The sequence below is a fragment of the Thamnophis sirtalis genome, unplaced genomic scaffold, assembly GCF_051295495.1.
Source record: "Thamnophis sirtalis isolate CommonGarterSnake01/CBP01778 unplaced genomic scaffold, rThaSir2_p1.2 scaffold_3, whole genome shotgun sequence".
In the NCBI taxonomy this organism is placed as follows: domain Eukaryota; kingdom Metazoa; phylum Chordata; class Lepidosauria; order Squamata; family Natricidae; genus Thamnophis; species Thamnophis sirtalis.
The window spans coordinates 148,046,311-148,074,302 of record NW_028261383.1 but is presented as its reverse complement, the minus strand read 5'-3'; the positions used below and the strand labels follow the sequence as shown (position 1 = coordinate 148,074,302).

Here is a 27,992-nt window from a genome sequence, read left to right as displayed (position 1 = left end):
AAGAAACCCTTCCTGCTTGATTCCCTCAATGATTTCCTTGAAATACTCCCAGTTACTCATAGTTCTTTTAATTATGTAACCTACGGAAAGCATCTACATCACGTCATCAGTTTGAATCTGTTCCAGTTCTTCCTTAAAGCGACAACGACTCTTTTAGTTACTTAAAAAAATCTTTCAGTTATACAATTTGGGATGAACATGCTTTGAATGCTGCGGGAGTAGGAATGGATTTCCAGAGGATGTATTGGTAGTAGCCAGAGCAGTGGCCACCACATTGGTACAGTGGCTTGTTTGGCCCACCCACCAGCCCTCGTTCTATGGCCATTTACAGTATAACGCAACTGGCCTGTTGTGCATGCGTGCAAAGCGTGCTGCCCCTGAAGAAACCACTGCCGAGCAGCTGGGTGCCGCAGGGTGGTGGCACACACAGCATGCGTGCCCAACCGGGACACCTGGCCCTTGCTCAGCATACCAGTTGTGATGGGATCCGGAACCCACCACTGAACCAGGAGCAGTGACGTGCAGTCAGGGGAGGCAGGGGAGGCAGAGCCTCACCACTGTCATCTTGAAAAGAAAAAAACAATGTAAAGGCAAGAGCTGAGGTCAGGCTGAGCTAGTTGCTGCCAGAGTCACAGTGGATGATGCTGCTTAGTGCTTAACTGTTTAAAAAAGCCTCTTAAAAAGTGCCCTCTACAGGAGGAGGCAGGAGAATGACGGGCCTCATCTACTCTGATTTTAGGCGTTTTATGATCACTCGAGCAGAGTTAAGCAAGGGTTAAAAGCCGAAAAATTCCTGATGTAGGTGAGGCATGTCATATTCCTGCCTCCTCCTGTAGAGGATGCTTTTTTAGAGGCTTTTTTAAACAGTTAAGCACTAAGCAGAGTCATCCACTTGGAGGTTTTGTAGTCCAACCCCCTGCTCAAACAAAGCAGCCTCGGTCTCAACATCTGTGAGGGATGGGGGAGGGGCAGGAGCCCCAGCAGCAGAAACAGCAGCCACAAAGAGAGGATGGACGAATGAAAACTCCGGATCATCTTTGATCCAGGAAGCAAATGGCGACTGAGCCTCTAAGATGGCTTCTTTTGCGGTTGTCCATCTCGGGTGCCGTGGGTCTTGTGGGGCGAGTTTCACATGGTGTGAGCGCTTTGTAGTTTAAATACATGGAAACGTGATTTTTATTATCATTTCATTTTTCACTTCCTTTATTTGTATGCCGCCCTTTTCCCTGGGGGGACTCAGGGCGGCTCACAATTCAAAAAGGAAGGGGGGGGGAAGACAAACAGTATTCCAATATGGAAACAATACAACATATTGAAAGAGAGCACAACAGTCACACAATTCGGGTGGGGTTGGAATCTTAACCCCAGGCCAGCCGGGACAGCCAGATGTTCAAAGCGGCGCGGAAGGATTGGAGGGTGGTGAGGGTCCGAATCTCCATGGGGAGTTCGTTCCAGAGGGTCGGAGCAGCCACCGAGAAGGCTCTCCGCCGGGTAGTTGCCAGTTTGCACTGACTAGTAGATGGAATTCGGAGGAGGCCTAATCGATGCGATCGTATCGGTCTAGTGGAGGTAATTGGCAGTAGGCAGTCTCTCAAATACCCAGGCCCACTACCATGAAGGGCTTTATAGGTGATAAGTAGCACCTTGAAGCGCACCCAGAGATCAACAGGCAGCCAGTGCAGCTTGCGGAGGATAGGTGTAACGTGGGTGAAGCGAGGTGCACCCACAATCACTCGCGCGGCCGCATTCTGGACTAGCTGAAGTCGCCGAATGCTCTTCAAGGGCAGCCCCATGTAGAGCACATTGCAGTATTCCAGCCTAGAGGTCACAAGGGCACGAGTGACTGTTGTGAGGGCCTCCCGGTTCAGGTAGGGATGCAACTGGTGTACCAGGTGAACCTGGGCAAATGCCCCCCCTGGTCACAGCTGACAAATGATGTTCGAAGGTCAGCTGTGGGTCCAGGAGGACTCCCAAGTTGCGAACTCTGTCTGAGGGGCGTATAATTTGACCCCCCAGCCTGAGAGATGGAACACTTGGCCAATTCGTGGGAGGAAAACACAGCAGCCACTTGGTCTTTTCTGGATTGAGCACAAGCTTGTTGACCCCCATCCAGTCTTTAACAGCCTCCAGACCCTGGCTCATCACATCCATCGCTTCGTTGAGTTGGCACGGGGCGGACAGATACAACTGGGTATCGTCCGCATATTGGTGGTATTTTATCCCGTGCCGTCGAATGATCTCACCCAGCGGTTTCATGTAGATGTTGAAAAGTAAGGGGGACAGGACCGAACCCTGTGGCACCCCATACGTTAGGGGCCTAGGAGTCAATCTCTGCTCCCCAACTAACACCGACTGTGACCTGTCCGAGAGGTAGGAGGAGAACCACTGTAGAACAGTGCCTCCCACCCCCACCTCCCGCAGTCGTCGCAGAAGGATACCATGGTCGATGGTATCGAAAGCCGCTGAGAGGTCAAGGAGCACCAGGATGGAGGCGTGGCCTCCATCCCTGGCTCTCCAAAGATCATCAGTCAACGCAACCAAAGCGGTTTCTGTGCTGCAGCCAGGTCTGAAGCCTGACTGGAAAGGATCGAGATAACTGGCTTCCTCCAAGGACCGCTGGAGCTGAAAGGCCACCACCTTCTCAACAACCTTCCCCACAAAGGGGAGGTTGGAGACCGGACGATAGTTATTTAAAACAGCTGGATCCAAGGATGGTTTCTTCAGGAGGAGTCTCACCACCGCCGCCTTTAAAGCGAGGGGAAAGACCCCCTCCTGAAGAGAGGTGGTAACAACCACCAGGATCCAGCCTCGTGTAACCTCTCTGCTGTTGACAACCAGCCAGGAGGGGCATGGGTCCAGCACACATGTGGCGGCTCCTACAGCTCTCATCGCCTTGTCCACATCCTCAGGGGTAACAGCTTGAAACTCAACCCAGCGATGGCTTACCAGATCATCCCTTAGTGCCTCGGCTGGTTCTGCAGAATTGGAGTCCAGGTCCGCCCGGAACCGAGCAACCTTGTCTGCGAGGAACTGGACGTAATCCTCAGCCCTACCCTGCAGCGGATCGCCCGTATCCCTCCTATTTAGGAGGGAACGAGTTATCCTAAACAGGGCGGCTGGGCGCGACTCAGCAGACGCAACCAGAGAGGCAATGTATGTTCTCTTAGCCGCCCTAATTGCCCGAATGTACTCTCTGGTGCAGGTTGTTAAATGTGCTCGGTTCGGTTCGGATTTACTGGTCCTCCATAAGTGCTCTAGGCGTCTCCTTTGGTGCTTCCTCTCCCAGAGTTCCTCAGTAAACCAAGGAGCCCTCCGGGTTCCACTGCCTCGGAGCGGCCGTAGAGGCACAATCCGGTTAAGAGACTTCGTCGCTGCCAGGCAGCAACCAGAGTCTCTGCCGGACTGCGGGTGAGAGTATCAGGAATAACCCCAAGTTCCGTCTGGAACCCCAAAGGGTCCATAAGTCGCCTGGGATGGAACCACCTGGTCGGCTCCTCCTCCCTAGAGTGGGGGTTTGGTCTCCGAAAGTCAAGCCTCAATAGGTAGTGGTCCGACCATGACAGGGGCAAGATCTCACTACCCCTCAGACCAAGATCACAATTCCACTGCTCCGAGAGGAATACGAGGTTGAGCGTGTGACCCGCTGAGTGGGTCGGTCCTCGGATTACTTGGGTCAAGCCCATGGTTGTCATGGAAGCCATGAACTCCTGCGCTCCGTCAGAGTGACCACCGAGCGAAGGCAGATTGAAATCCCCCAGAACCATAAGTCTGGGGAACTCAACTGCCAGCTCGGCTATCGACTCGAGGAGTGAGGGGAGGGCTGCTGCAACGCTGTTGGGAGGCAGGTACGTTAGCAGCAAACCCACTTGACCCTTGAGGTCCAACTTCACCAGCAGGGAATCACACCCGACAAGCTCCGGAGCAGGGATCCTACGAGGTGCTAGAGACTCTCGGATAACAACAGCCACACCCCCACCCCTTCTCTGAGCTCTCGGCTGATGGAGCACCTGAAAACCTTCTGGGCACATTTCTACGAGGGGGACTCCTCCCTTCGGGCCCAGCCAGGTCTCAGTAATACATGCCAGGTCTGCCCTCTCGTCCAAAATTAAGTCCCGGACGAGAGGAGCTTTCTGAACTACAGACCTGGCATTTAGCGCCAGCAGCCTGAAGCCAGGGTCCTGATTACTCACACCACCTGGCTTTGGAGTGGGACTCGTAGGGCCGGAAGGAGGGATCTCTGTAACGTAGCGAGCCCTCCTTCCCCGGTAATGGCCAGCCCTAAAGTCCCCGCCATATCTGCCCCTCCCTGTTATGACCGTAATGCTCCAGCCCACTCCCGTGTCCGTAGGAATAGGAATAGGAATAAGTTTATTTATAGGCCGCCCTTTTCCCTGAGGGGACTCAGGGCGGCTAACAACTTATATGGGAGGGGGATACATACAGTAACATATAACATAACACGTAATTAAAAGAATAAACAACATTCATTCAGCATTTGGGTGGTGGCGAATCAAATCTTTACCCCCAGGCCTGATGGGATAGCCAGTTCTTGAGGGCTGCGCGGAAGGTCTGAAGGGTGGTGAGGGTATGAATCTCCACGGGGAGATCGTTCCAAAGGGTCGGAGCTGCTACTGAAAAGGCTCTCCTCCGCGTAGTGGCCAGCCGGCACTGGCTGGCAGATGGCACTCAGAGGAGGCCTAATCTGTGAGATCTAATGGGTCTCGAGGAGGTAATTGGCAGGAGGCGGTCTCCCAAGTATACAAATCCACTACCATGAAGGGCTTTATAGGTGGTAAGAAGCACCTTGAAGCGCACACGGAGATCAACAGGTAGCCAGCGCAGCTCGCGGAGGATAGGTGTTATGTGGGCAAACCGAGGTGCACCCACAATCACTCGCGCGGCCGCATTCTGGACTAGCTGAAGCCGCCAGATGCTCTCATCGTAGTCCCATCAACCACCCCTATGGTTTCCACGTTCCCCGACAGGCCCTCCGAATCAAACACACTCATTTGTTCACTCAAGCAGTCCCCACGTAATAATTAAAAACACATAAAATACAACAATAATGGGGTAATAAAAAAGTGGGATCATTCATTCACACATGCAAGTCCCATACACTCACCATACCAATTAAAAATTGCGCAGCGTGCGAAGGTCGTACAAGAAAACCCAGCCACAATCCACAGATGGTATACAGAGGGGGAGGATAACGTTTCCCCCCTCTAGTAAAGCTGAAAAAAGTCCCAAATGTCTAAGAAAGTAATGTGAAACCGGGAGTCCTCCTACGCCCAGATGTTTAGAGGCCCAGCTGGAAAAGGGCCAAATGGCCAACGGGGGAGATAAACTGAGGCTCCCCACTGTCAATAACAGGCAGTAGAAAAAACTCAGGGAAGGCTTCTCGTTAATAATCACCGTTCCCTGCTCCTCTCAAGTTCTTCTTTCCAGGCTTAACTCCTCCGGCATCAAATTACAACAGAACTCGGGTTATCAGCCAGGTTGTTTGTTCTTCACACCCGAGCAAAAAGCTCAAGCAGCCATCTTCCTCACACATGCGCAGTGTAATTATCTCTCTCTCTCTCTCTCTCTCTCCCTCTCTCCCTCTCTCCTTTCTTTCTTTCTTTCTTTCCATCTTTTCTTTCTGTACTAAACGGTTTGCTCACCTGACACACTGTTTAGATTTTAGTTTTAAATTGTAATGCCTAAAATGAATTAGTTTTACATTAAAAACAAGAATATCTCATTTCAAGATATCTATGCTTTGTTGTTAGCCATAGTATATTTAAAATGGTCTGGAGAGTCAATAAAATTACTGACTTTAATGATGCCAAAAATCCTCAGACTCTATTCTAAAGCAGCCATCAGTAATGATGCAAATGAAGAAAAGTGGCAGATGCGAGAGTTTATTACACTCCTACACTAGGAAACCAAGTTCTCTATCCAGGCGGGGCAGTTCCCTATCCTTGCAACTAAGCATTATTTTCTTCCAAGTTCTGTTAGAGAGAAACCCACTTGTACTCGTTGGCAGTTAACTCGCCATAGGTACAAGCAATTGGAAATCCCTTAATGTTGTTCTACCATAATTCGATTTTCTATACATTCAGAAAACTCAATAGTGGTCCTTTCCCCTATTTGCTATTATAAATGGACAGAAAGCCTCATTGGTCCGTGCCGCAAAGATGGATTCTATGTTTATGTTTATTTTAATCAGCTTATTTAATCAGTTTATTTTAATTTAGTCTAGCCAAGTGAAGACAAGTTCCTAAATGTAATTCACAATTTGTTCTGCAAAAGTAAACAGAACACAGTGTACTAGGAATTTAAACATGAGACAGTTTAATATTGGTTTTGTTATAGGCTTTTATTTAATCTTGTTTTTAATATATTACTGATTTCTTAAAGTTTAGTGATTACTCTGGATTATAAATTGACTAAATAAATGACCTAAATAAATGCCGATATATAAAAATAAATGCCATTACATATCCTGATCTGATAATTCAAGAGAAAGTGGTTTGATAAATAGCTATTCAGATTCAATCGCTGCAGTTGTCAAGTTAGCAATACGGTTGTTAAGTGAATCTTGTTTTCCTATTGAATTTGCTTGTCAGAAGATTGCAAAAGGTGATCACATGACCCCGGGATACTGTAGCCATGAACAAGTTGCCAAGCATCCAAATTTTGATCACTTGACCATGCGGATGCTGCAATCGTCATAAGTGTGAAAACTTGTCAAAAGTCACTTTTTTCAGTGCAACTGTAACTTTGAATTTTTCAGGCACCGAACCAGTAGTAATGCCAACAGGAACCCACCCCTGGGCATAAGAGACATTTAATGCATAGACAAGGCAGGATTTGATTTTTGATTCTAAATTTCCAGTTATATCAACTTAGCTTGCTAGCTAATATCCAAGATGCTCAACATGACATTTTATCAAGCTTCACCCAAAGTAATTCAGTACTTGAAATCTAAAATTAGTAGGCAGAAAAATAAGCATGGGGTGACATTAAACAAATGTACCACATTATTTCCCCAAAATATGGTAGTATCATGTTAAGGTTTAACAACACACTTCTTTGCAGTCCCCACTTAAAAGTGACTACTGAGGATCAGTCTTTTCCAAGGGTCAGTTACACAACCCACAATATACCTCAGAACCATGAGACTTGATATTTGTATTTGCTGTATTCAGAAAAAGTAACCAGACAAGGTTCACCAGACAACAACAACAAACCTCCAAGCTCTTTTTTTATTGGAAGTGAAAAGCATAATTCAGCAGTTAGCAAGCTTTGATACATTACCAGTGTCTACATTCTAAGCCTTAGCTTTCAGTTTAATCCCATGCCAACATATGCAGAGTTTTACCCGCTCTACAACTACAGGGAATAAGAACAGGAGAAAAATCTTTCCGCGTAGGCCTCTCCCAAAGGCCAACAAAGTCTTCTGCCTGAAATATTATTTAACCAAGATTCCCTGCTCTGCTTGTGCCTAGGTTAGAGCTTTGTCCATCACCAGTTTGTTCTTAGAGAACTCCACACAGGTTGCCAGTGATACTCAAACACAGGCCTCCTCTAGCTTTCCTTCCCAGGAAACTGACATGATGGACTGAATGATGCCAAAGCAAAATGATGGTGGATTTTTTTCACCCCATATGGTCTTTTGCTAGTGGGATTGTTTTTCTTTTATATTTTATATTAATTCTTTTATATTAATAGTATTAATTAATTTTAATATTTATTTGTCCTCCATCCAACCCATTTATATCAAATATGTCAAACTCAATTTCATTGACAGTGTTTTTGATCGGGGGGGGAGGGGGAAGGAGGGGACATGGCCCGGGTGGGCATGGCCAGCTCAACGTCACTCATGTCGAGGGTGCCTATGGTGGTTTGAGCACTCTGTCAGCAAAAACAGGCTTCCAAGCTCCGTTTTTGCTGCAATGGTCTCCTGCAGCCCTCTGCCAATGAAAACAGAGCTTGAGGAGGCCATGCGTGGACCTCCCAAGCTCCATTTTTTTCTGGCAAAGGCACCACTGGCCAGTCCTTTGCTGTTTCCAGGGTGACCCCATATAAGCACTCCATGGGCCTGATCCAGCCCCCAGGCTTTGAGTTTGACATCCCTGATTTAGGTTTAGTGCGGCCTAAACTTTTAGGATCCTTTGTCCACTCCAAATTGTATAGAATAGAGGAAACACTTTTCTTAGTGTAGCGTATGCATTGTCACTCTTAATTCCTTAAAGTCAAAAATTTGATTTTAAGAGAAAGATGCTTTCTCTTAAATTACTTCACAGCATATCCATAAATATGGGGACAAACTACAGTTACGTACAACGGGGCCATGAAGTGTTGCAAGTACAGTTTAGAAAACCCCGCATTCTCCAAATCCTTCCAGGTCTCTTTTAAGAAGGAGCATCCGTCTGTCAAATATCTCCAAGTAGGGTTACAGACTTGTTGCAAGAAGGAGGCCCACTTCGATCTACTAGCTGCTACATGTTCAATGAAATAGAATGCACCACCCTGGAAAAAGTAAAATAACACAATATAGAAATTAAACATTGTATTTCCACTGTAATCAAGATTGTTGATACAAAACGTCCTGGGGACATGAAGCAATAATTAAGTATAGAGACAAAATGAAGCTGGAATGCAATTTAGCCATGAATGATTTACAGGAGATTGAAGTTCTAGGAAAACTGCAGAATTGGCCTTTTTTTATTAAAGGAAGGTGATTAAGTAGCTGTATCAGTTCATTACATTTCCGCATATTGGTTTATCCTTATCTCAGTTTAGAATTTATATTAAAATTCAAAAGGGTTCACAAAATGTTAAGCATCACTGTGTATTTATTACATTTTTATGCCACTCATCTCTCTTTTGAGGTGATTTTGGGTGGCTTACAAGTTATAAAACAGGTTATAAGTAATTAAAACAGTAAAATTACACAGATTAAAATATTATTAAAAACTTTACTAAATTTTACTAAAACTGAAACTAAGAGAGCTAAGAGATGGACAGGATGGGGATGAGGTCTTATCCCATCAGCCACCTCTAGCAGCAAGCTGGTGCATGGTGTTATTTTTCCTTTTTTCAAAAACATTATAGTGGAGATTTTGGTGCCAAGTTAAAATCTATATATGCTTTTATATATCATACAAATAAGCTTAGCAAGATAATCCAGACGAGAAGCACACCCAGAAGTTCTAGCTCTAGATCTATTGTAAAGTTAAATTCACAAACCTTGCCTGTCTGAAAGCACATCTGTCCAGCCTAAGAAACTAGGGAAGTTTGCCACGTCCCCATTGCTTCTGGAGACTTATCTGTCTTTTGTCTAAACATTGTTTAATTTTTCTTTAACAGATTAACAGAGTTGGAAGAGACCTTATAGGTCACCCCCTACCCCCGTTCAAGCAGAAGACCCTACACTAAGGTGACCAGATGTCCCGCTTTTGGCGGGACACACCTGCTTTCCAATGCATTTTCCCACGTCCCGCCCGCCTTTTTAAAAGGCACGCTTTTTTTGGCGCTCGCAGCTCCCGCCCATCAGCTGCTAGCTTGCTGGGCTGGCTCATCGTCCTGTTCTCTATCCTACCAGATGAGCCATTCCGCTCGGCAGAAGCCCCTGAAGCGCGTGGAAGTTGTCTGCGGGGCAGCTGCCAGCGCCCCCACCTCTCCTCCTGCCTCTTCGTGAATGTGATTGCTGCCTCCGAGAGCGTGGGAGCGGCCGCGAGGAGTCCGTTCGTGCAGCGCCCCCACCTCTCCTCCTGCCTCTTCGTGTATGGGATTGCCGCCTCCGAGAGCGTGGGAGCGGCCGCGAGGAGTCCGTTCGTGCAGTGCCCCCACCTCTCCTCCTGCCTCTTCGTGTATGGGATCGCCGCCTCCGAGAGTGTGGACGCAGCGGCAGCTGCCCGCAGACAACTTCCACGCGCTTCCGGGGCTCCTGTCACTCAGCAGAAGCTCCTGAAGCGTGTGGAAGTTGTCTGCGGGGCAGCTGCCAGCGCACCCACCTCTCCTCCTGCCTCTTCGTGAATGGGATCGCTGCCTCCGAGAGCGTGGGAGCGGCCGCGAGGAGTCCGTTCGTGCAGCGCCCCCACCTCTCCTCCTGCCTCTTCATGTATGGGATCGCCGCCTCCGAGAGTGTGGACGCAGCGGCAGCTGCCCGCAGACAACTTCCACACGCTTCCGGGGCTCCTGTCGCTCGGCAAAAGCTCCTGAAGTGTGTGGAAGTTCTCTGCGGGGCAGCTGCCAGCACACCCACCTCTCCTCCTGCCTCTTCGTGAATGGGATCGCTGCCTCTGAGAGCGTGGGAGCGGCCGCGAGGAGTCCGTTTGTGCAGCGCCCCCACCACTCCTCCTGCCCCTTCGTGTATGGGATCGCCGCCTCCGAGAGCGTGGACGCAACGGCAGCTGCCCGCAGACAACTTCCACGCGCTTCCGGGGCTCCTGTCGCTCAGCAGAAGCTCCTGAAGCGTGTGGAAGTTGTCTGCGGGGCAGCTGCCAGCGCCCCCACCTCTCCTCCTGCCTCTTCATGAATGGGATCGCTGCCTCCGAGAGCGTGGGAGCGGCCGCGAGGAGTCCGTTCGTGCAGTGCCCCCACCTCTCCTCCTGCCTCTTCGTGTATGGGATCGCCGCCTCCGAGAGCGTGGGAGCGGCCGCGAGGAGTCCGTTCGTGCAGCGCCCCCACCTCTCCTCCTGCCTCTTCGTGTATGGGATCGCCGCCTCCGAGAGTGTGGACGCAGCGGCAGCTGCCCGCAGACAACTTCCACGCGCTTCCGGGGCTCCTGTCGCTCGGCAGAAGCTCCTGAAGCATGTGGAAGTTGTCTGCGGGGCAGCTGCCAGCGCACCCACCTCTCCTCCTGCCTCTTCGTGAATGGGATCGCTGCCTCCGAGAGCGTGGGAGCGGCCGCGAGGAGTCCGTTCGTGCAGCGCCCCCACCTCTCCTCCTGCCTCTTCGTGTATGGGATCGCCGCCTCCGAGAGCGTGGACGCAGTGGCAGCTGCCCGCAGACAACTTCCACGCGCTTCCGGGGCTCCTGTCGCTCGGCAGAAGCTCCTGAAGCGTGTGGAAGTTGTTTGCGGGGCAGCTGCCAGCGCACCCACCTCTCCTCCTGCCTCTTCGTGAATGGGATCGCTGCCTCCGAGAGCGTGGGAGCGGCCGCGAGGAGTCCATTCGTGCAGCGCCCCCACCTCTCCTCCTGCCTCTCCGTGTATGGGATCGCCGCCTCCGAGAGCGTGGGAACGGCCGCGAGGAGTCCGTTCGTGCAGCGCCCCCACCTCTCCTCCTGCCTCTACGTGTATGGGATCGCCGCCTCCGAGAGCGTGGACGCAGCGGCAGCTGCCCGCAGACAACTTCCACGCGCTTCCGGGGCTCCTGTCGCTCGGCAGAAGCTCCTGAAGCGTGTGGAAGTTGTCTGCGGGGCAGCTGCCAGCGCACCCACCTCTCCTCCTGCCTCTTCGTGAATGGGATCGCTGCCTCCGAGAGCGTGGGAGCGGCCGCGAGGAGTCCGTTCGTGCAGCGCCCCCACCTCTCCTCCTGCCTCTTCGTGTATGGGATCGCCGCCTCCGAGAGCGTGGGAGCGGCCGCGAGAAGTCCGTTCATGCAGCGCCCCCACCTCTCCTCCTGCCTCTTCGTGTATGGGATCGCCGCCTCCGAGAGCGTGGACGCAGCGGCAGCTGCCCGCAGACAACTTCCACGCGCTTCCGGGGCTCCTGTTGCTCGGCAGAAGCTCCTGAAGCGTGTGGAAGTTGTCTGCGGGGCAGCTGCCAGCGCACCCACCTCTCCTCCTGCCTCTTCGTGAATGGGATCGCCGCCTCCGAGAGCGTCTCTTTGGTTCCCTTCTCCTCCTCCTCCTCCTCCTCCTCCTCCTCCTCCTCCTCCTCCTTTCTGGCGCCCCTTCCTTAAAGATTTGGTACCAAAGCTATGGCGGTGAGGTCGTGAGGAAGTTGTGTCTTTTGGATTTTGCTGCACTGTTGTCTTTTCAATGGTTCTCAGACTGGTTGAACCTTTAGCAGCTGGGGTGATATTCTTTACTGTTAAGGTTACAATTGGATGTGTTGGACGAATCTTAAAAGATGAAACTTTTATTAAAACGTTTGACTTAACTAAAAACGTCTTCCTTTTTCTTCTTCTTCTTAAATATGATTTATTTATTTATTTTTACTTCAGAAGTTTGATGACTGTTGTACAAACTAATCCAACCTAAATGTAGAGGAGGAGAAGAAGGGGGGGCATTTAAAAAGAGCAGAGGAAAAAGAAAAGAAAGCATGAAGAAAATATAAAGAAAACATAAAGAAAGGGATGGGAGGGAGGGAAGGAAGGAAGGCACTTTTTGTTGAAACAGAAAATATTATATAAGGAAGAAAATGGAAATAACTTAGGAAGGAAGGAAGGAAGGAAGGAAGGAAGGAAGGAAGGAAGGAAGGAATTGCACTTAATATTGAAGGAAAAGAGAATGAAGGAAAAAGTATTGGAAGGATTGAAAGAAGGAAGGAGGAACAAAGAATTACACTTAATATTGAAATGGAAAAGAAAATATAATGAATGAAAGAAGAAGTATAGGAAGGAAGGGAAGGAAGGAAGGAGGGAAGGAAGGAAGAAACAAAGACTGTTGAAACAGAAAAGATAATATAAGGAAGAAAATGGAAGGACGTATAGGAAGGAAGGAAGGAAAAAAGGAAGACAATGTTGAAATGGAAAAGAATATAAGGAAGAAAATGGAAAAAATTATAGGAAGAAAGGAAGAAATGTACTTAATATTGAAACAGACAAGGGAATGAAGGAAAAAAATATTGGAAAGATTGAAAGAACAAGGTTTTCCTTGTATGGGATTGATAGTGTCATTCTTAAATTTATTCCCCAAAATTTTTCCCATTTGTCTAGTTCAATGTTATAGCCAAAGTTCTGTGCCCATTTTATCATTGGTTCTTTTACAGTTTCCAATTTCTTCTTCCATTTGATACTTCAAGAGGAATTTGTATATTTTCCCTATCATCTTTCTGTCCAGACTTTGAATAATTTTATTCAATTTGTGTGGTTCTGTTTCAATACCATATATTTTAGTGTCTTTATTGTATTTAGTTTTAATTTGGAGGTAGGTTAGCCAGTCACCTTTCATATTCTGATCTGCCAATTCTTCAATTGTTTTTAAATTTCCCTGTCTGTCAATTAGATCTCTGTATCTTAGAATTTTGTTCCAATCTGTAAAATTTGGGTGTGTCGTTCTTTCTGTTGGTGATAGCCAATTTGGGGTTTTCACATAGTGGATTTTTAAAATTTTGAGCCATTGTTGCAGTAAAGTTCTAATTAAATGATTTTGAAAGTATTTGTGCATTTTATGTTTGTCATTCATTCCATAAGAAATTATGCCAGCCTGCCTGCAGGTCATGGCCTTCTAAGATCAGAATTCTTTTATTCTTTAACTCAATCCAATCCTTCATCATTGTCATTGTTACTGCAGTTGCGTATATATAGGCTCCCTGTGTGCTTCCATCCATCCCTACGAAGATCTGCTGACTCTGCCTGCCTGCTGGTAAGTGAGCTGGGTTTTTTCTTTTATTTTTTTAATGTATTTTAAAATAATATTTTATTTATTGTGCATATGATTTTTAAAAATAGTGTTATTCTGTGTTGATTCTTTTTTTAAATTGTCTTAAACTATTTAAAAAAAGATTCTATACAAAATAAATTGAAACAAGCCATTTTAAAAATTTCTATGCACAATACTTTGAAATGGACTCAGGAGTCATGATTGACACTGAGTGAATTTGCACTTTTAATAATCAGGAAGATACAATAGCATTGAAAAAAGTGACTGATGACCATTTTTCACACTTAGTGACCGTTGCGACCATTTTTCACACTTAGCGACCGTTGCAGCATCCTCATGGTCACGTGATCAAAATTTTGTTTGGCAACAGATTCGTATTTAAGCTGGTTTCAGTGTCCTGGGGTGACCTTTTGACAAAAAAATTTTTTTTAATCAAGCCCCCCCCCCCCCCCCGCCGGTCAAGGGCGTCCCTCTTTTCCAATCTGAAAATCTGGTCACCTTACCCTACACCATTTCTGACAATTGGCAGTCCAATCTCTTCTTGAACGTCTCAAGTGATGAATCCCCTGCAACTTCCGAAGGCAACTTCCCTTCCATTGGTTGATAGTTCTCACTGTCAGAAAATTCCTCCTTATTTTTATGTTGAATCTCTCCTTGGTGAGTTTCCATCCATTATTCCTTGTCTGCCCTTCAGGTGCTGTGGAAAATAGCTTGACCCCCTCCTTTGTGTGGCAGCCCTTCAAATATTGGAACATTGCTATCATGTCTCCCCTGGTCCTTCTCTTCACTAGACTAGCCATGCCCAGTTCCTGTATGTTTTAGTCTCCAGTACCCTAATGCATAGTATTGTATACCAGGACCCTTGGGTAGCCAGAAGAACTGAGGCGGAGACGGGAATAAAGGCTAACAAGTTTATTCCCTAACAAGCACAGGCTAACATTCAGAACCGACTTCAGACAGGAACGCGCGCTGCTCGTTTGGACAGTCCCTTTTTATACTGGAGCTGTCAAACGACCAGCCAATCGGCTGTCGAGTACTTCCCGCTTAAACAACTTTATTTTAGCGCATGCTCAGAACGTGACACATAGGTGTTGCTTAAATGGATGGAAGAGAACAGGAAGGTCTGGAGGAACGTTGTCCATGCAATAGCAATGGGTCAAACACGACTTTGCAACTAACAACAACATTATTGTTAATTAAAGTTTTAAACAAAATTTCAAGCCATCCAGCTGAGCTGAACGATCCTTGGAAGCTTTCCCCCACCCTTTTTAAAGCATTTTCCCCCTCTCGGTTTGGGCAAATTGGCAGGGAAAAAATGCTTTAAAAAGTGAAAAAATTTGGCCAGGGATCCAGTTTATGTTAAGCCCGAAAATGAGCAGCATAAAGAGCAGCAGAGAGATGCTGTTTTTATGGGATCTAAAGCCCTTGCTCCTATGCACACCTGCATAGTGTGTATTTGCACCTACCTAGTACCTATTATTCATTTGTCTGGACACCCCAGAATTAACTTTCCCTCTTTGCTCTTTGACTTACTGGTCTGAGCACTCGCAAGATCTCCTTCAATGCAGCCTGGGTGTTCTTCACAGAGCAAAACACGGTTGTGCAAACCACCACGTCCACAGAGTTGTCCGACAATGAAGTCATGTTCTCAGCGGAGGCGACCACAAAATTCTCAAACTGGAGGTGTGTGTTTTGAGCCATGCTGTTCAGGAGGAATTTTTGAAAGTTGGGGTTGTAGTCCAAGCAGGTCACGCGAGTGTTGGGGGGATAAAACTGAAAGTTGGGGCCGGTGCCCACGCCAATCTCTAGCAGGTGGAGCTTTCCTGAAGCATCAGCATAGTCGCGCATGTTATGGAACAGCTTCTCCCTTTCCTTGTACATTTTTTTATTGTACAGTTTGCTGAGCTGAGTCATGAAAAGTGGGAAAGTTTTTTTGCAAATAGGATCCCATAAGCCAAAATAGGCAAGCACATAGATGGGCAGGATGAGGATTTTCAGGCATTGTTGGAAGATGAAAACCAGCATCGTCTTTGATGGAAGAAAAGAAACCCTTCCTGCTTGATTCCCTCAATGATTTCCTTGAAATACTCCCAGTTACTCACTGTTCTTTTATGCTTTCTGTACGTTTTAATGACGTACGGAAAGCATTTCCATCAGGTCCTCAGTTTGAATCTGTTCCAGTTCTTCCTTAAAGCGACAACGACTCTTTTAGTTACGTAAAAAAATCTTTCAGTTATACAACTGAATTGCCGCAGGGTGGTGGCAAACACAGCATACGTGCCCAACTGGGACACCTGGCCCTATGCTCAGCGTACCAGTTGTGATGGGATCCGGAACCCACCACTGAACCAGGAGCAGTGACGTGCAGTCAGGGGAGGCAGGGGAGGCAGAGCCTCACCACTGTCATCTTGAAAAGAAAAAACAATGTAAAGGCAAGAGCTGAGGTCAGGCTGAGCTAGTTGCTGCCAGAGTCACAGTGGATGATGCTGCTTAGTGCTTATCTGTTTAAAAAAGCCTCTGAAAAAGTGCCCTCTACAGGAGGAGGCAGGAGAATGACGGGCCTCATCTACTCTGACTTTAGGCGTTTTATGATCACTCGAGCAGAGTTAAGCAAGGGTTAAAAGCCAAAAAATTCCTGACGTAGGTGAGGCATGTCATATTCCTGCCTCCTCCTGTAGAGGATGCTTTTTTAGAGGCTTTTTTAAACAGTTAAGCACTAAGCAGAGTCATCCACTTGGAGGTTTTGTAGTCCAACCCCCTGCTCAAACAAAGCAGCCTCGGTCTCAACATCTGTGAGGGATGGGGGGGCAGGAGCCCCAGCAGCAGAAACAGCAGCCACAAAGAGAGGATGGACGAATGAAAGCTCCGGATCATCTTTGATCCAGGAAGCAACTGGCGGCTGAGCCTTTGGATGGCTTCTTTTGGGGTTGTCCATCTGGGGTGCCGTGGGTCTTGTGGGGCGAGTTTCACGTGGTGTGAGTGCTTTGCAGTTTCAGCACATGGAAACATGATTTTTATTATATTCCCCCCCTCTCTCTCTCCCTCCCTCTTTCCTTTCTTTCTTTCTTTCTTTCTTTCTTTCTTTCTTTCTTTCCTTCCTCTTTCTTTCTTTCTTTCTTTCTTTCTTTCCATCTTTTCTGTCTGTACTAAACGGTTTGCTCACCCGACACACTGTTTAGATTTTAGTTTTAAATTGTAATGCCTAAAATGAATTAGTTTTACATTAAAAAACAAGAATATCTCATTTCAGGATATCTATGCTTTGTTGTTAGCCATAGTATATTTAAAATGGTCTGGAGAGTCAATAAAATTACTGACTTTAATGATGCCAAAAATCCTCAGACTCGATTCTAAAGCAGCCATCAGTAATGATGCAAATGAAGAAAAGTGGCAGATGCGAGAGTTTATTACACTCCTACACTAGGAAACCAAGTTCTCTATCCAGGCGGGGCAGTTCCCTATCCTTGCAACTAAGCATTATTTTCTTCCAAGTTCTGTTAGAGAGAAACCCACTTGTACTCGTTGGCAGTTAACTCGCCATAGGTACAAGCAATTGGAAATCCCTTAATGTTGTTCTACCATAATTCGATTTTCTATACATTCAGAAAACTCAATAGTGGTCCTTTCCCCTATTTGCTATTATAAATGGACAGAAAGCCTCATTGGTCCGTGCCGCAAAGATGGATTCTATGTTTATGTTTATTTTAATCAGCTTATTTAATCAGTTTATTTTAATTTAGTCTAGCCAAGTGAAGACAAGTTCCTAAATGTAATTCACAATTTGTTCTGCAAAAGTAAACAGAACACAGTGTACTAGGAATTTAAACATGAGACAGTTTAATGTTGGTTTTGTTATAGGCTTTTATTTAATCTTGTTTTTAATATATTACTTATTTCTTAAAGTTTAGTGATTACACTGGATTATAAATTGACTAAATAAATGACCTAAATAAATGCCGATATATAAAAATAAATGCCATTACATATCCTGATCTGATAATTCAAGAGAAAGTGGTTTGATAAATAGCTATTCAGATTCAATCGCTGCAGTTGTCAAGTTAGCAATACGGTTGTTAAGTGAATCTTGTTTTCCTATTGAATTTGCTTGTCAGAAGATTGCAAAAGGTGATCACATGACCCCGGGATACTGTAGCCATGAACAAGTTGCCAAGCATCCTGATCACTTGACCATGCGGATGCTACAATCAACATAAATGTGAAAAATTGTAAAAAGTAACTTTTTTCAGTGCTGTTGTAACTTTGAATTTTTCAGGCACCGAACCAGTAGTAATGCCAACAGGAACCCACCCCTGGGCATAAGAGACCTTTAATGCATAAACAAGGCAGGTTTTGATTTTTGATTCTAAATTTGCAGTTATATCAACTTAGTTTGCTAGTTAAAATCCAAGATGCTCAACATGACATTTTATCAAGCTTCATCCAAAGTAATATAGTATTTGAAATCTAAAATTAGTAGGCAGAAAGATAAGCATGGGGTGGCATTAAACAAATATACCACATTATTTTCCCAAAATGTGGTAGTATCATGTTAAGGTTTAACAACACACCTCTTTGCAGTCCCCACTTAAAAGTGGTTACTGAGCATCAGTCTTTTTTTTTGGCAATTTGTTTTTATTTTTAAACATAAAAAAACAACATTAAAAAAATTCTCATCCATTACATACAGCATGTCGTTTGGTTACAAGTGTTTTTGCACCCATATTCTCAATTACATTTACAATCACAGATTTTTCATCTAATATAACTAAATACCTCACTTTCATCGTACAACGTATATTCAATTACGATTAATATTTTTTTCCCAATAACCCTAATTCCCTTTCATTCTTGATTGTCTGTTTAATAACAATATACTTTTATATAATCACATATCCTGATATGAAAAGGATTTACCAACCATTTATATTTGTGTATCACTGTTTTCAATTATGTATAATCCCACCAATGCTTATGTTTATTATTGTCCTTGTACATCATACATTCAAACAAAGATTTGATTCCTTCATTTTTCAACAAGGTACTCAAAATAGTCACTTCATATATATACCAATTTTTAATTACTTCCTTATTAAAATTATTTATCAACAACAAGATATCTTTATAATATATACTTAGAGTTATACATTATATCACCAATCCTCTATCAGGTATACATAAATTCATTGTTATCCTTATCCATTTTAACACAAAAAGTTCTAAAGTATTCAATTCATATATGTATCAGCCTTTCATTGTATCGTTGTTAATCTATTTCACAGCATAATTATATTATCACTTAACTCCTTCAGTTAAAACATAAGTAAAACATTTTTCATTTCATTTTTCATAAAACAAGTCCCATATCTTATAAAATTGCTCGTCTTCTTGTTCTCTAATTTCAAATGTCAATTTACTCATTTCAGCACACTCCATTATTTTTTGAATAACTTTTTCCTGTTTTGGTATTGTTTCATTTTTCCAGTTTTTTGCAAAATTCTGGCTGCTGTTAAAACATTTACAATCAAGTATTTTAAGTCTTTGTTATAGATTTCTGGTATAATTCCCAATAAAAAAAATCTCAGGCTTAAGATCTATGTGTTTGTGTATCATTTTCTCCAACCACATGTGAATTTTAGTCCAGTATCTTTTAGCTTCAATGCAAGTCCACCACATGTGGTAATATGAGCCCGGTATCTGATGACATTTCCAACACTTTTCTGATTTATTCTTGGACATTCTTGCAATTCTCGTTGGGGGTAGATGCCACCTGTAAAACATCTTATACAAATTTTCTCTATATGCAGTAGACATTGTCATTTTATAATTTTGAGACCACAATTTCTGCCATATCTCTAAATCAATCTCATGCCCAAAGTTTTCCCCCCAAGCTATCATGGTTTTTTTAACTTGTTCCTCTTGTAATTTAGCCTCCAATAAATATCCATATAGTTTTTAAATTACTTTTTCATCAGTACCTGTTAGGATTTTATCTAACTCCATCATTTTATTGTAAAAACCTTTTGATTTTCTATCTTCATTATATCTAGATTGTATCTGTACATATGAGCACCAATTCATTTCTATTCCTTCCTGTTTCAACTCTTGAATAGATTTAAATTCACCCTCTGCATTCAGTATTTCAACATATCTAACTGTTTGTTCCTTTTTATATATTATTGAATATGAAAATGCTTCAATCATTGATATCCAGAGTGGAATTTTTTAGTGTAATCTTTTAACCTTTTCCCAATTTAATAACAAGGCCTCCCTTATATAATGTCTTCTAAAATAGCCATGTGCTTTAGTTCTCTTATACCATAAGAAAGCATGCCATCCCAACAGTAAATCATGACCTTCTACATTCAATAATCTAGAGTTTTTTTAGTGTTATCCACTCCTTAATCCACATTAAATTTGTTGCTTGGTAATATAACTCCCAGTCAGGTAAGCCCAGTCCTCCTCTAGTTCTAGCATCTTGTAACAGTTTGAGTTTTAGTCTTGCTTTTTTCCCTTGCCAAATAAACTTCAAAACGATTTTATTTAGATGTTGAAAAAAGTCTTTACCCAATCTGATTGGGATTGTCTGGAATAGGTATAAAATTCTAGGTAAGATGTTCATTTTAATTATAGAGATTCTTCCTATCATTGATAGTTGTAGATTTTCCCATTTTATCAAGTCAGTTGCAATTTGTTGTTTTAGTCTAGTATAATTGTCCTCCTTAAGAGTACTGCATCTAGGTGATAAATATATCCCCAAATATTTAACCTTGCTTGTGATTTGAATCTGCAAAGCTTCTGACAACTCTTCCTTTTGTCTTGCTGGTATGTTCTTTGTCAAAATCTTTGTTTTGTCTTTGTTCATTTTCAAACCTGCTACTTTTCCATACTCCTCTATTCTTTCTAACAATTTTGGTGCTGTTTCTAGTGGATCTTCAAGAATAAAAACCAAATCATCTACAAACGCTTGTAGCTTGTATTCTTTTTTAATTTTCATTCCTCTTATTTCTTCTTCTCTAATCTTTCTATTTAAAACTTCTAATGTTAAGACAAAGAGTAATGGTGATAATGGGCAACCTTGTCTCGTACCTCTCTTTGTTTCAATAGAATCTGTCAATTCTCCATTTACCATTATCTTTGCTGTTTGTTTATGATATACCATTTGTATGGTTTGTATAAATTTCTTACCAAAGTTTATCTGTTCCAATTGTAGAAACATAAATTGCCAGTTCACCTTGTCAAAAGCTTTCTGTGCATCAAGAAACATCAAAGCCATTTGTTTTTCGGGATGAGCCTCATAATATTCCAAAGTATTCAAAATCATTCTCATACCGTCTCTTTGGTAAAAAAACATTTTGGTCTGAGTGGATAAAGCTATTTAAGTGTTTTTTAAGTCTCTCTGCTAGTATAGATGCAAATATATTATAATCTAAGTTTAATAAAGAAATTGGTCTATAATTCTTAGTTTGTGTTAAATCAGTCTCCTCCTTTGGTAGCAATACATTGTATGCTTCTGACCATGATTTCGGTATTCTACCCTCAGATATCACTTCATTCATGACTTCTAAGAGTTGGAGAGTCAAGATTTCTTCAAATGTTTTGCAGAATTCCACAGGTAGACCATCTGGACCTGGGGCTTTTCCATTATTTTGTTTTTTAAGTGCTTCCATTAGCTCCATCATTGTTATTTTACTTTCTAACATTGTTCTAGTTTCATCTGATATCTGGGGAAGATTAGCATCCTGTAAATACTTTTTAACTCCTCCCTCTTCCACCTTCTCTTGTTCATAGAGCTTAGCATAGTAGTCTTGTAGAATTTTTTTCTCAATGTTTCCATACTGAATTTGTTCTTGCTCATCTCTTAATTGGAATATTTTCTTTGTCTCTCTCTCTCTTTTCATCTTATATGCCAACCATCTGCCTGGTCTATTTCAATTTTCAAAGTAATTCTGTTTAGTTCCTCTAATTTTTTGTGCCAGTTCTTCCTTTTCCAGTAGATCCATTTTATGTTTAATTGTATCCATTTTTATTTTAACATCTTTTTTTGTGCCGATCTCTGTAATTCTCTTTCATGTATTTTATAGTAGTTGTCTAGAGCTTTATGCGCTTGTCTTTTCTTTGAATTTCTCTTCCTTATATAGTCTATTATCAGACCTCTAGGGATAGCCTTCATTGCATCCCAAAGATTCTGCATTGATGTATCTTCTTTCCTATTTTCTTTAAAGAAAAAGTCTAGTTCTTTTTCCATTTTTGTACAAAGTCATTTTCTTTCAATATAGTATTATTTAGTGTCCATCAATATCTTAAGGATCAGTCTTTTCCAAGGGTCAGACACAACCCACAATATACCTCAGAATCACGAGACTTGATATTTGCATTTGCTGAATTCAGAAAAAGTCACCAGACAATGTTCACCAGACAACAACAACGAACCTCCAAGCTCTTTTTTTATTGAAGGTGAAAAGCATAAGTAAAACAAAGAAATACACAATTCAGCAGTTAGCAAGCTTTGATACATTACCAGTGTATACATTCTAAGCCTTAGCTTTCAGCCTAATCCTGTGCTGTCCCAACAGTATATAGCTAATATAGGAATTAAGAGCTGTCTCCTTTAAGAAACTATCTCATGGGACATGTAACTACCTTATGGGAAATATAGTCCCATAACATGTGACCACATCTGTGCTCCCTGATTGGGCAGTGGGGTACTCTGCCCGGGAAATTGATTTATTACTGGGCACTCACTGAATCGCCATTGGCGCTACCAGAAGCAGTTTTGCACCAGCAGCATGGGTTAGAGAAATTAATGTCTTTTTACACTACGTGATGGGACAGATCATGGAAAGTCAGAAGAATCTTAACACTGAACTGTAAGTTTTGCTATTAAGAATGCCTGATAAACGTGATCTGAAAGATATTCCTAAGCGTGGAGTTAACTGGCTGCCCGAGCAGAAGCTCAATGCCCGGGGCAGAACAGTAAAAAGACATTAAAACTCCTTTAACCTCCTTTGTCTTCCTCTCTGAGCTCCAAAGTAAAAGACATTGGAAATCCTTTAACCTCCTTAGAGTGAAAAGGCTTTGAAGTTTATACCCCTCAAGCAAAGACGATGAATGATTTGCCCCCATCCAGAAGCTCCTGAGTAAATAAGACACAGAGGTGGAATCCCAAACTCCGTTTGCATTTTAACTGAGAAAAGCTGCCAGGATTTCCACAGTATTATTAAAAACTCTACTAAATTTTACTAAAACTGAAACTAAAATAGCTAAGAGATGGACGGAACTGGGATGAAGTCTTATCCCATCAGCCACCTCCAGCAGCAAGCTGGTGCATGGTGTTATTTTTCCTTTTTCTTTTATAAACATTATACAGGGCGGGGCATAACCTTTTCCTAGGGGGTCACAGCAACACTTGTAATAACAACACAAATAATTCATACACCATTCGAAAGCCCATCAAAAACTGAGTTTATTGACATGATTTAATAGTCAGTATGACCACCATTAGCCCTTCGAACAGCATTCAAACGAGGTGGATAAGAACACAACAAATCTTCAAACAGTTCCGTTCGATTTTCCAGATTTTTCAACACAGTTTCCAAATTCATTCTCAAAGTTTCAACCGAATATCGATTTTGACCTTGCTCCTGAATCATCAGAGCTTCCACTTCATCCTTAATTATGGCCCCAATGTTCTCTGCCGGATTGAGATCTGGCGAATTTCCCGGCCAGACGTCATTGCCCCAAAATTCGACATTGTTTTCCTTTAACAATTGCTGAGTCGCATTTGCACGCATGCAAGGAGCTTTGTCATGAAGAAAGACAGCCTCACCAACCACCAAGACATTGTCTGGATCACTGAGAAATGGAATGACATTCTCCAATAAAATTTTCTCACGGAAATAACTGCCATCCCAGGATTTCCCTTTATCCTTCAAAACCCAATGCAGTTTCTTGGCTGTGAAAATGACGAAAATCCCGATGCAAGTCGGAGTGCGAACGATTTGTCGATATCGTTCATGTTTGGCGATGTTGTCGACGTCTTTAGCCCAAATTCGATCGTTCTGGAAATTCGGTTTTCGAATGGCATAAACGAAGAATTCGTCAGATGGCGCCAAGTGAAGAAAATCTTCCTCGGTCCATTCAGACAACCAATCGCACAACCAAAGCCGATCTTGAACGTGTGTTTGAGTTTTCAATGGTTTGCAAATGACGTGGAATGGCTTCAAACCTTCTCGTTCTTGATATCGGCTGATTGTCCTTTGATCAACTCGTTTTCCACGAATTTGAAGGATTTCTTGGGCCACTTTTCGGTTTCCTTTTCGTTGTTTGCGACTGCCAGTTGCAATGATGGCTTTGCTTTCTTGGGACAGTTGCAGAGGACGCCCTTCTCCAAATTTTGTGAAACATTCTTGGGCTGTTTTGTTCCAATTATCAGTAACCCAATCCGGATGACGTTTCAATTTGTTTGCAATCCATTTTCGATTGATAAACGTCGCTCCAGCATCGCGAGCCTCTCGAAAGGCAATGCATTTTATTCTGTCAATGATCCTTTGTTCTTCCGAATCGAATTTTCCAGCCATTCTTAAAGCAAATTTAACATTTAATAGCTCATTCAATTCAGTTTTTTATGGGCTTTAAAATGAGGTGTCGCGGAAGTTGTAAACTGCTGTCGATCTTGCTGTGACCCCCTAGGAAAAGGTTATGCCCCGCCCTGTAGTGGAGATTTTGGTGCCAAGTTTTAAAAAAAGTATATATATATATATATATATATATATATATATATATATATATATATATATATATATATATATATATATATATATATATATATATATATATATATATATATATATATATATATATATATATATATATATATATATGCTTTTTTATATCATAAAAATAAGCTTAGCAAGATAATCTAGACAAGAAGCACACCCAGAAGTTCTAGCTCTAGATTTATTGTAAAATTAAATTCATGAAACCTTGCCTGTCTGTTGCACATATGTCCAGCCTAAGAAACTAGGGAAGTTTGCCACGTCCCCATTGCTTCTGGAGACTCATCTGCCTTTTGTCTAAACATTGTTTAATTTTTCTTTAACAGATTACCAGAGTTGGAAGAGACCTTATAGTTCACCTAATCCAATACCCGCCACCCCTTCCCCCGTTCAAGCAGAAGACCCTACACCATTTCTGACAATTGACAGTCCAATCTCTTCTTGAAAGTCTCAAGTGATGAAGCCCCTACAACGTCCGAAGGCAACTTCCGTTCCATTGGTTGATAGTTCTCACTGTCAGAAAATTCCTCCTTATTTTTATTTTGAATGTCTCCTTGGTGAGGATCACATCACATGAATGGATATAGTTAGCAAATTCTGTAGTACCACACCTTCGCCCCCAGCCTGCAATGTTCCATGAAAGGCACTTGAGTATGCAGGGGGGAGGGGAGGATAACTGAGTTTACTAGTCCTTCTGTGTGGTTAATTTTTTTCCAGAGCACCCTTCAGATAAAAAACAATACATCCATCCAGGGTCATTCTCTTGAGAGGCAAAAGCAGGGGAAAAGAGTGGGGAGGCGAGCCTTGCTCATGGGACTGTAAGACTCTAAACGTACTCCAGTTCATACTTGTGGCATTGACTGGTTGCTTAGCTGGAAGGTATTCGGCAGTATCATCAAGCGGAGTTTGAGTTAGCCCTGGGTCTCCAGATTTACGAATTAAACATTTTGGAGAAAACGCCAATGGAGCTTCCACTGGTAAATCAGTATAAACTCCCTGAGGCCCAAAGGAATCCTTGTCAGAGAGTGATAAACTGCAAAGCTTGGACTTAACTGCATTCAGACCAGTGGTGGGTTCCTGCCGGTTCTAACCGGTTTCGTAGAAGTGGTTCGTCAAATCTACCGTACCGGTTAGAAGAGGTTCTACTTTGCTTTGCTTTGCCTTCCAGCAGCTTGCTGCTTCCCTCAGATAAGCAGCTAAGTGCAAGGGGAGGGCGGTGGTGGTGGGAGGCTGGTGTATGCCACGTGGGTGAAAGGGGGTGGGCGGCGGGTGGCTAGCGTACGCCAGCTCATGGCTTTTGCGGGGGAAGGCCTTTAGGCCTTCCCTCGTGAAAGCCTCAAGCTGGTGTATGCCGTGTGGCCCAAAGGAGCATGGCGGTGGGAAGCTAGCATATGCCAACCTGCAGCCGAAAGGGGGTGGGCGGCGGCGGCAGGAGGATAGCGTACTCCAGCTTGTGGCTTTCGCAAGGGAAGCCCTGCCGCGAGCTGGCATACGCCGCATGGCCCAAAAGGTTGTGCCTGATACCCCCCCCCCAGTCCCCAGCCTTGCCTGGCTGGCTAAGCCTGCCAGGCGGGGGACCTAGCTGACCCGGTTGTCCCTTGTCCCTTCAGTCCAGCTTACCTGCTACCTCGTTGCCTGCCTGCTCCCTGCTGCATCCATCGCATCGGAGAGCTGCTGATTCTGCCTGCTGGTAAGTGACCCGGTTTTTTTTCTTTTATACTTTTAATGTTTTTTTAAAGAATATTTTATTTATTGTGTATAGAATTTTTTAAAATCATTTTATTTAAAAGTATTGAGTATAGAATTTTTTTAAATGGTTTATTTTATTTTATTGTGTGTTGAATACTTTTAACTGGTTTTATTTTAATTTATTGTGTATAGAATATTTTTAAATGTTTTTTGAGGATTTTTTTTATTATTTATAGATTTTTAAAATTATTTTTAGGGAATTTTTATTTATTTATTGTTTATAGAATATGTTTATTACAAGAAATGTTACTCCTTTTTGCAAAATTTTATCTGTGATGCAATATGTTGCTTTTAAGTGTGCAGGTTGGTGCATGATTTATGTGTCTCAAAGTGGCTGCTTTTCTATGGGCAGGCCAGGTTGGTGCAAGGCAGCTTTGCCAGATTTTATTTGTTTCTGTGTGATACCTGGTTGTTTAGGTAATTGTGGTTTCTGGTTCTGTGCCCTTTATAATTTCCCACAATGCCTTTCCTGTCTTTCCTGTCCTCAGGGTTAGGGAAAAAAACTGGTTTCATCTGCAGTCTTTTGGGGAAAATTGTAATTTTTTGGTGTTTTCCTGGCACTGTCATAGTTTGTGTGGGTGTGGGTGTGTAATGTCCCACAGTTATCTACGCATTAATAATGATCAAGTACTAATAATATTTCCTTATACATTTTCCTTACATAATTGGTGTTTTCTTTCATACTTTTAGATTTCTAATTTCTGTTTCTGTTAGTTAGCAATTGATAAAACAAATCTCACATGAAAAAGTATTTGAAGCCTTCTTGATTTTAATTATTAATTTATTTATTCCTGCACATTCTAATATTTATTCATTTTCATATCTTTGTTTTTCCACTGTTGTGAAAACACAATTCCAGCAGCTGTTAACATGTGTAAAATTAAATATGTATTGTATTCCCTTTGAAATGCCCAACCAAATATTATTGGTTTTAAATCCATATCTTGCTTTACCATTGCTTCTAACCATGACACCACTGACTCTTGAATAGCTACTTGGTCTGTCCTAAGTATTGAACCTAATTCATATGTTTCTGTTTTTTGAACTGAGGAATAAATTTCAGAAAAAGAAATCTGTATTGCTCTGTGAATCTACCTATTACATTCATTCTTGATCTAACTTCTTAGATGGAAAACTATATAGTTCCTGTTTGTTGGGGGACATCCTTCCTGAAAAGACTGTACACTGTTGGGTGAAAACAGGGGTCCCTTCTGTTACCTGTAGTGTAGTCCTCAGCTTACAACCACAATCAAGTCCAATATGGTTTTATTTCTTCTGCAGTTAGTATTATTTAACAGAATGAAGAGGCAACAGAGTATGACCTCTAGGACAGTCATCTTTCCTATGAAAGTAGCTGTTTTATTGCTTTGTATGCTTGTTTCATCCTTAATATGGTAGTGCAAGCAATTGAAGTCTTCCTTTCTGTATCTCTTTGTGCAGGCCATTCATTGGAGCAAGGTGATCAGTGGGTGACTTCAACCAGAGGTGGGTTCCTACCAGTTCGCACCTATTCGCTAGAACCGGTTCGTCAAATCTACCAAACTGGTTAGAAGAGGTTCCACCAGTGGACCCAGAAAGCAGGCCACACCTACAGAAGAGGTTCCAAAAATTTTTGAAACCCACCACTGACTTCAACACACAAAAGAACAGTAATCTTTCTTTTCTATTATTTTGTGTGCTGGTTTCATCCTAATGCAGTGCATGCAATGAAAAAGTTCATTTCTGTGTCTCTTCTTTGTGCAGGCCATTCATTGGAGTTAGTGATATTGAAAACTGGCAAGGACAGTCATCTTCCTTCTGTAAGTAGCTCTTTTATTGTTTTGTGTACTTATTTTAATCTTATTTAAGTAGTAAGTACACAAAATAATAAATTTCCTTTTTTATATCTTTTTGTAGAACATCCATTGGGGCAAAGAATTCAGTGACATT

General features: G+C 43.0%; 1 protein-coding gene and 1 long non-coding RNA gene across 4 annotated transcripts; one reads left to right on the top strand and one right to left on the bottom strand.

Moving 5' to 3' along the window:
- Positions 1-7,818: 7,818 nt before the first annotated feature.
- On the bottom strand, positions 7,819-15,577 carry LOC148048227 (thiol S-methyltransferase TMT1A-like). Of its 2 annotated transcripts, none has more exons than XM_087710345.1 (2): positions 15,069-15,577; positions 7,819-8,534 (listed from the first exon to the last, which is right to left on the bottom strand). In XM_087710345.1, exons 1-2 carry the CDS (start codon positions 15,562-15,564, stop codon positions 8,278-8,280), a joined length of 753 nt encoding a protein of 250 aa, XP_087566471.1. In that variant the 5' UTR covers positions 15,565-15,577; the 3' UTR covers positions 7,819-8,277. The 2 variants fall into 2 exon arrangements, with proteins under 2 accessions (XP_087566471.1, XP_087566472.1); XM_087710346.1 differs by having other exon boundaries at positions 7,819-8,514; positions 15,073-15,577.
- Positions 13,381-27,989, top strand: LOC148048226 (uncharacterized). 2 transcript variants are annotated; one of them, XR_015696041.1, is made up of 5 exons: positions 13,381-13,521; positions 24,641-24,871; positions 25,925-26,004; positions 27,504-27,712; positions 27,807-27,989. It is a non-coding gene; the product is annotated as an uncharacterized LOC148048226 (long non-coding RNA). The 2 variants fall into 2 exon arrangements; XR_015696040.1 differs by having other exon boundaries at positions 27,504-27,989.
- The last annotated feature ends 3 nt before the right edge of the window (positions 27,990-27,992 follow it).